Source organism: Penaeus japonicus, unplaced genomic scaffold (genome assembly GCF_977035675.1).
Source record: "Penaeus japonicus unplaced genomic scaffold, GWHDUDI00000001_assembly GWHDUDI00000594, whole genome shotgun sequence".
Taxonomy (NCBI): domain Eukaryota; kingdom Metazoa; phylum Arthropoda; class Malacostraca; order Decapoda; family Penaeidae; genus Penaeus; species Penaeus japonicus.
The window spans coordinates 9,216-17,500 of record NW_028234996.1 but is presented as its reverse complement, the minus strand read 5'-3'; the positions used below and the strand labels follow the sequence as shown (position 1 = coordinate 17,500).

At 42.1% G+C, this 8,285-nt stretch overlaps 1 protein-coding gene across 1 annotated transcript; it reads right to left on the bottom strand.

Annotated features, from left to right (window-relative positions):
- Window positions 1-4,035: 4,035 nt before the first annotated feature.
- Window positions 4,036-5,901, bottom strand: LOC147466480 (uncharacterized). Its single transcript, XM_086535427.1, has 2 exons — window positions 5,524-5,901; window positions 4,036-4,428 (listed from the first exon to the last, which is right to left on the bottom strand). The coding sequence occupies exons 1-2, from the start codon at window positions 5,785-5,787 to the stop codon at window positions 4,342-4,344; spliced, it is 351 nt and encodes a 116-aa protein (XP_086391553.1). The 5' UTR covers window positions 5,788-5,901; the 3' UTR covers window positions 4,036-4,341.
- Between the last annotated feature and the right edge of the window lie 2,384 nt (window positions 5,902-8,285).

Genomic DNA, 8,285 nt, shown 5'->3' with positions numbered 1-8,285 from the left:
AACAAAGAAACATCACATTTGTATATGTCTATTAAGAATTAACTAAAAAGAAATTCATTATCAATCTGCAAAATTCTTTTGTTTTAGTTTTGCAAGGCTAACAACGGACTTACACAAGATTAAATGTCTTGTGATATATACGTCAAAAATGAAAAGCTGTTCATTTTATTGATTGTTCTTATATCTACAAACACTATAACATTAAAATGCTACTACAGGTGCAAAGTTCAGGGGAAACCATGCACGTCGTCCATTATTCATGAACTTCAGCTGAAAAAATCTTCAGAAAAATGCCGGGACTCAAAATATAAGTAAAGGTTCAAGATGTAAGCAACATCCACATACAATCTAAGATAGCAATATAAATGTCAAAAGCCACATAAGGAATATCCCTAAAACATAAAATCATTTAATTACATAAAAAAGGCAAGAGCCTATCATATAATTAACCAAAAGCCAGTAATAAATCTTTGACAAAATTATAAATCTATAAAATTTGCATATGTTTATATGTATGTATAGAGGAACTTATATCTAATGCACATGTGTATGTTTAAAATACATAAACCAACAGCTTCAAAAAGGTCCTCTGGCCTCGCAGTCCTCTGGTCTCACAGTCCTCTGGCCTCGCAGTCCTCTGGCCTCACAGTCCTCTGGCCTCGCAGTCCTCTGGCCTCACAGTCCTCTGGCCTCACAGTCCTCTGGCCTCACAGACCTCTAGCCTCACAGTCCTCTGGCCTCGCAGTCCTCTGGCATCACAGTCCTCTGGTCTCGCAGTCCTCTGGCCTCACAGTCCTCTGGCCTCACAGTCCTCTGGCCTCACAGACCTCTAGCCTCACAGTCCTCTGACCTCGCAGTCCTCTGGCCTCACAGTCCTCTGGCCTCACAGTCCTCTGGCCTCGCAGTCCTCTGGCCTCACAGTCCTCTGGCCTCGCAGTCCTCTGGCCTCACAGTCCTCTGGCCTCACAGTCCTCTGGTCTCACAGTCCTCTGGCCTCGCAGTCCTCTGGCCTCACAGTCCTCTTGTCTCACAGTTCTCTGGCCTCGCAATTCCCTGGCCTCACAGTCCTCTTGCCTCACAGTCCTCTGGCCTCGCAGTCCTCTGGCCTCACAGTCCTCTGGCCTCGCAGTCCTCTGGCCTCACAGTCCTCTGGCCTCGCAGACCTCTGGCCTCGCAGTCCTCTGGCCTCACAGTCTCTGGCCTCATAGTGATCTAGCCTCGCAGTCCTCTGGCCTCACAGTCCTCTGATCTCGCAGTCCTCTGGCCTCGCAGTCCTCTGGCCTCACAGTCGTCTGGCCTCGCAGACCTCTGGCCTCGCAGTCCTCTGGCCTCGCAGTCTCTGGCCTCATAGTGATCTAGCCTCGCAGTCCTCTGGCCTCACAGTCCTCTGATCTCGCAGTCCTCTGGCCTGTAGTCCTTGTGGCCTCACGCAAGTCCTCTGGCCTCACAGTCCTCTGGCCTCGCAGACCTCTGGCCTCGCAGTCTTTGTGACCTCGCATCTCTGGCCCTCTCATCAAGATGATCTGAGTCGCAGTCCTGCTGCTCACGTCCTCTCGATCTCGACAGAGTCCTCTGGCCTCCAGTCATGGTCTACCATGTAGTGCATATAGACCCTCGCAGTTCACGGGCCTCACAGTCTCTGATTCGCAGTCCTCCTGGCCTCACAGTCTCGGGCTCTCCGAACAACAGTCTCTGGCCTCGCAGTCCTCTGGCGGGGTCTCATAGTGCTCTAGCCTCGCAGTCCTCTGGCCTCACAGTCCTCTGGCCTCGCAGTCTACTGGGCCTCGCAGTCCTCTAGGCTCTCACAGTCTCTGGCCTCATAGTGATTCTTTGCTCCGCAAGATTCCTGCTCGCGCCTCACAGACCTCGCTGATGTTTCGCAGTCTTCTAGGGCTCGCTGTCTTGGCCTCACAGTCTCTGGCTTGATATGATCTCTGAAGCCTCGCAGTCCTCTAGCCTCGCAGTCTCTGGCTCACAGTCTCTGGCCTATAGTGATCTAGCCTCGCAGTCCTCTGGCCTCACAGTCCTCTGGCTCGCAGTCCTCTGGCCTCACAGTCCTCTGGCCTGCACAGTCTCTTGACTCTCCGCAGTCCCTCTTGGCCTCGCGCTCAGTCTCTGGCCTCACCAGTGTCTGCCCTCGCAGACCTCAGGCTCGCAGTCCTCTGGCCTCTCAGTCTCTGGGCCATTAGTCTATCGTCTAGCCTCGCTGTCCTGGCTAGGCCTCTCACAGTCCCTCTGGTGTTGCTCGCAGTCTCCTTGGCTGTCGCTCATGTCCTCTGGGCCGTACACAGTCGTCTGGCTCCTCGCCAAAGACCTCTGGCCAGATGACTAGATAGCTGATAGAGAGACTCGGCAGTGTCTTGCTCATTAGTAGATCTAGCCTGCCGCAGAGTCCTCTGGCCTCATCAGAGTCTACAGTGATCTCGCAGTACTTGCTCACGTCTTGCCTTCATAGTGATTTAGCCTCAGCAGTCCTCGGGCCTCCCACAGCTCCTTGATCTTCGCAAGTCTATGGCACTTCTACAGTCTCCTCTGACGCGCAGTCCTCTGGCCTCACAGTCTCTGGCCTCCTTGGGCAGTCCTCTGGCCTCACAGTCCTCTGATCTCACAGTCTTCTGGCTCGCAGCGTCCTCTGGCCTCACAGTACTCTGGTTTCATTGTGATCTAGCCTCGCAGTCCCCTGGCCTCGCAGTCCTCTGGCCTCGCAGTCTTCTGGGCTCGCAGTCCTCTGGCCTCACAGTCTCTGGCCTGTCCTTCTGTCCTCGCAGTCCTCTTTGGGTGAGGCACTTCGCAGGGTTTTCCTGCTGGTCCTCCGCCATGCCTAAGCTGTTGTTCTAATCTCCTCTCGCGCGCGACTCACAGTCGCCGCCATCTGGGCGAGTGCGAGCAAAGTCTGTCTTTGTGTATCGCTCGTCTGGGGGAAGTCACCTTCTGAGGGCGCGCGTGCGCGCAGGGTTGTGTCCTCTGGCCTGTTCGCTGCTAGAGTCCGCTGCTTTGGTAGCTCATTAGCAAGGTCTCTGACATGTTGCTCGCATTCCACTGATGGGTCACGCTCTCGAGGGCCCTATCATGGTTGGCGACGTTGGTTGTCTACTTGGCTGCTCTAGCCTCGCAGTCCTCTAGCCTCGCAGTCCTCTGGCCTCACAGTCTCTGGCCTCATAGTGATCTAGCCTCGCAGTCCTCTGGCCTCACAGTCCTCTGGCCTCGCAGTCCTCTGGCCTCACAGTCCTCTGGCCTCACAGTCTTAAAAATATATACTGAAAGGAAAGGCAAAACACTGTGTCAAGATTTCAAAAAGAAAACAAGTTTTTTTTAGATTAATTATTTATTTTAAAATAATCTAGAATGAAAAAAAACAAATAAGTATTTAAAAAAGTATATATTAAATATATATACCAAACCATATATACTTATTTACCTTCATCAATTATACTTAAACTTATACTTATTTACTATATTTACCTAAACACACACACATATCTATCTGTCTATCTATCTATCTATATCAATATATATATATATAGATATAGATATAGATATAAATATTTATACTATATATATCATATATACTTATATATATTGTCTATACATACACACACACACACACACAAACACACACACACACACACACACACATATATATATATATATATATATATATATATATATATATATATATATATATATATATATATATACCAACCTTTATTTACTTATTCACTTCTCTTGATTATACTTAAACTGATTTACTACATAGAATCATATACCAACATCCATCACTATCCCTCTATGTACTGATTTTTCCCACATATTCAACGCCTAATATATTTTCTCTCTTGTATAAATACATAATTTTTAGTTGAAAAATTCAACATTCTTTTGTTATGTGAATTTTGTTTTTTTCTGTTATTTATACGTTTTCTACGAATATATTTATTTATACATTTATCTATATATGCATATATATATGCATATATATGTATATATATATATATATATATATATATATATATATATATATATATATATATGTGTGTGTGTGTGTGTGTGTGTGTGTGTGTGTGTGTGTGTGTGTGTGTGTGTGTGTGTGTGTGTGTGTGTGTTTGTGTGTTAATGTATTCTAGATTATATAATTATATCATTTTTTTCTTTATTTTTGAAAACGAATGTGCTGATAAGATAGGCCTACATTTCATCAAGTGAATCCAAATCTGGTCTATTTCATTTGCTTTATATTTGTACTTACATATTTTATTTTATTTTTATATTTTCTAATTGGGAAAAAAAAACTCACTCTGCACTCTAGATTCTTACTAACGAAAGAATCAATAAAACTAGCCACTAATTCTTACTGACTCTCACTCTGCTCTCTTGATTCTTACTAATGAAAGGGGAACTAACCTCGGCCAGATGTCTTCTTCGTCCCACCTGTTGTGGAAAAGAAAGAATTAATGGTTAGCAATGCCCGCTGCTGCCTCGACCTGCCAATCACGGAAGCCAATTGTGAGGGAAAACAATGAATGAAGCAAACAGATATAATGAGGTTGTGTGGAAAGGAAAGGAAGCAATGAATAAGCAGCAAGTTCCTTTAATTTCTAAACCATTTAAATCCCTGTGACTGGACCTTTAAATGCCATTGAATTAAAGGGACAAGGAGATGATTACAGATTTGTTTATTTATTTCTATTTATTTATTTATTATTTTTTCCAATTTTCCTGCCTCTCTCTCTTTATATCTCTCTCCCTCTCCCTTCCCCCCTTTATCTCCCTCTCTCCCTCCCCCTTCCCCTATTATCTCCCTCTCTCTCCCCCTCCCCCCTTTATCTACTCCTCTCTCTCCCCCTCCCTCCTTTATCTCTTTCTCTTTCTCCCTCCCCCTTCCCCTTTACCTCCCTTCCCTTCCCCCCTTTATCTCCCTCTCCCTCCCCTCTTTATCTCCCTCTCTCCCTCCCCCTTCCCCTTTTATCTCCCTCTTTCTCCCCCTCCCCCCTCTGCCTCCCTCCCCCTCCCCTCTTTATCTCCCTCTCTCTCTCTCCCTTCCCCTCCCCCCTTTATCTCCCACTCTCTACCCCTTCCCCTCCCCCCCTTTATCTCCCTCGCTCTCCCCCATCCCCTCCCCCCTTTATCTCCCCATCCCCCTTTATCTACTCCTCTCTCTCTCCCTCCCTCCTTTATCTCTTTCTCTTTCTCCCTCCCCCTTCCCCTCCCCCCCCTTTATCTCCCTCTCTCTCCCCTCCCCCCCCCTTTATCTCCCTCTCTCTCCCCCTCCTTCCTTTATCTCTTTCTCTTTCTCACTTCCCCTTTACCTCCCTTCCCCTCCCCCCTTTATCTCCCTCTCTCTCCCCCTCCCCCCTTTATCTACACTCTCCCCCCCTTCCCTCCTTTATCTCTTTCTCTTTCTCCCTCCCCCTTCCCCTTTACCTCCCTTCCCTTCCCCCCTTTATCTCATTCCCCCCTTTATCTCCCTCTCCCTCCCTCCCCCTCTTCACCCTGGACATCCCCGAGAGAAACAGTCACACTTACGCCTCGAAGTAACAGCCCAACTCCCTTCTGACGAGGCCTCTCAGCCGCCCTGCTTTTCCTTCGTCGATTCGGGGAGATGCAACCACTCCCCATGAGTCCTCCCTCATCCGGACTCCCTCGCGGCCGAGTTGCTCCACGAGGCGAGCGAACGCCTCCTCGCACTCCAACGCGCCAGGGAAGACGAGCCTGAAGTACCTGGTGGGGGAAAGGGCGTGTTGAGAGCAGAGGTCCTCCGGGTTGCATTCGTGCTCGTATCCTATTCATCTCTAAATCCTTTCTCGATATCAGTATCACTCATAACAGCTTTTCGAGTCCTATTGCTATTATTGCCATTATTCCCATCAGTCTCCTTGCCGACAGTCAGTGCCAGCCAGACGCCCATACCCTCTTGGGGACTGCAGTGCCCGGACGACCCGACTCGCCCTCTCCACCAGCGCTTCCTTGACGCCGGACACAACTAAGGAAACATATCCCACGTCCGGCAGAGGCCGAAGCAGCGCCGCGTCCTGTCCCGCAGCCACGTGCAACCCTGCAATGGCGAGAAGTTCAGGTCAGAGCCCTCCTGCCTCCTGAAGGACAGGCTCGACTGGTGAAGGGAATGAGTGGATGGAGACGGCGTTGCGGTGAGGAGGAGAAGAAGAAGATGAAGAAGGAGATGCAGACAGGGAGAGGATCAGATGAAAGGGCGCTGCCACAAGAGGAAAGCATGGCTGAGGGAGATGCAGATAGAGGGAGAAATAGGCCTATGACACAGTAAATCGAACACAATTTACAACTAAAAACACATAAATCTTTCAAAGCAATAGCACTGTTTCCTAAAAACAATAAATAAATATACACCATTAACTACTTCAGTTCTATTCTCATGCTGAAAGTACATATGGGGAGCTGTTGGCGATTTACCAGCCGCACAAAGGGCACAGAAAAGTTCTACATAAGAATTCAAAAATTATGTCATTAAAACCAGTTTTAATGGATTTAGGATATCCATACGGTCTAGTCAGTAAGATTAAACATTTGGTAAAAAGAACTTGCATTATATTGGGAACATTAACCAAATAACTTTATACAAGAATATCTCCAAAGGTTAAACTCAGAATTCATCATATATATGATGTAAATATATAGACATTCGGTATGCATTCTACTATACAACCGTATATATTATATAAATCACTTTACATACATATATATCTCTATAAATATCTATCTTACTATATATATCGCAATACATACATAGATCATGTACTTCTATACTATATATTCTCATAATATCTCGCTAATATATATTAAACTATTTTATATATGAGTTTATATCCAGAATTTATTGATATATATGAAATATAATCAATAATATATAGACATTTGTATGCATATACATATACAGTATATGTATTATATATAAGATATATTATTGATATATATACTATACTTATATGCCTATGTGGCTCTGATTTATCTGCGATGTATTTACATCTGTGTGTTATATAAATATATATATATATTTTATAAGTGTAGTGATAATATATATTATATATTTATATATATATATATAAATATATATATATTCACAACTACCACACGTCCACACACACCATTACAACACACTAGTACCACACATACTACCTATATTATGTATATTATCCAATATTATTTATAGATATATATCTATATCATATATACTCATATATATGACTAATATATACCATTCATAACCCCACACACTCAACCACATATATATATATATCTACAAATATATATATATATATATTACCTAATATTATTATATATATATAGATTATACTATATATCATAATATCTTATGATATTATTATTACACACACACACAACACACAACTACACCCACACATAGTCCACAACCATAATATATATATTTATACATACTAGTTATCATATAAATCTATATATATATATATAATATATAATCATAGTCTGATATATACATAAGATATCCATATATTATATAATATCATATATATTATATATATATACTATATATATATATCAACTACGATATATATATATGATAAATATAACTACATATCTTAAATATGCGTGTAACTGTGTATATACATATCATTTATTATATACTGTGTTAATATTGTACATGATTTTTGTGTGACTACTAATTCTTATATACATACATCATATATATATATATAATATATAATATATTATTATATATTATATAAATTACTATAGATACTGATATTAAATATAAAAAAATATTTATGATAGTGCTGCGCGTAATCGAGGTATGTATACAATATCGCTCATTTGTAATATATATATTTTTATGTACATACTTTTGTGTTCTTACTATGTACTATATAAATCTATATATACCTGTATATACTATATTATATATACTTACTAATACTTTTATATATATATTACCAGTATATATTCATTTCTATACACACACACTCACACTCACACCATCTAATTTATATTACAGATATATCATATATATAATTATACACAATACTATCATATACTATAATATTATATATTTATATATATATACTATATTATATCACCCTAGTTTATTCCGATAGTTTACACACACACTGCACACATCACACACAACATCCGCTCTATATATCTAGACTATATATTACACTAAATACATATGATAATACTTATATATTACTATATATATATCTCTATATATATTATTATATATGTATTATATACATCCGCACCATATCACTGAACACTAACACGTTATATAATTTATC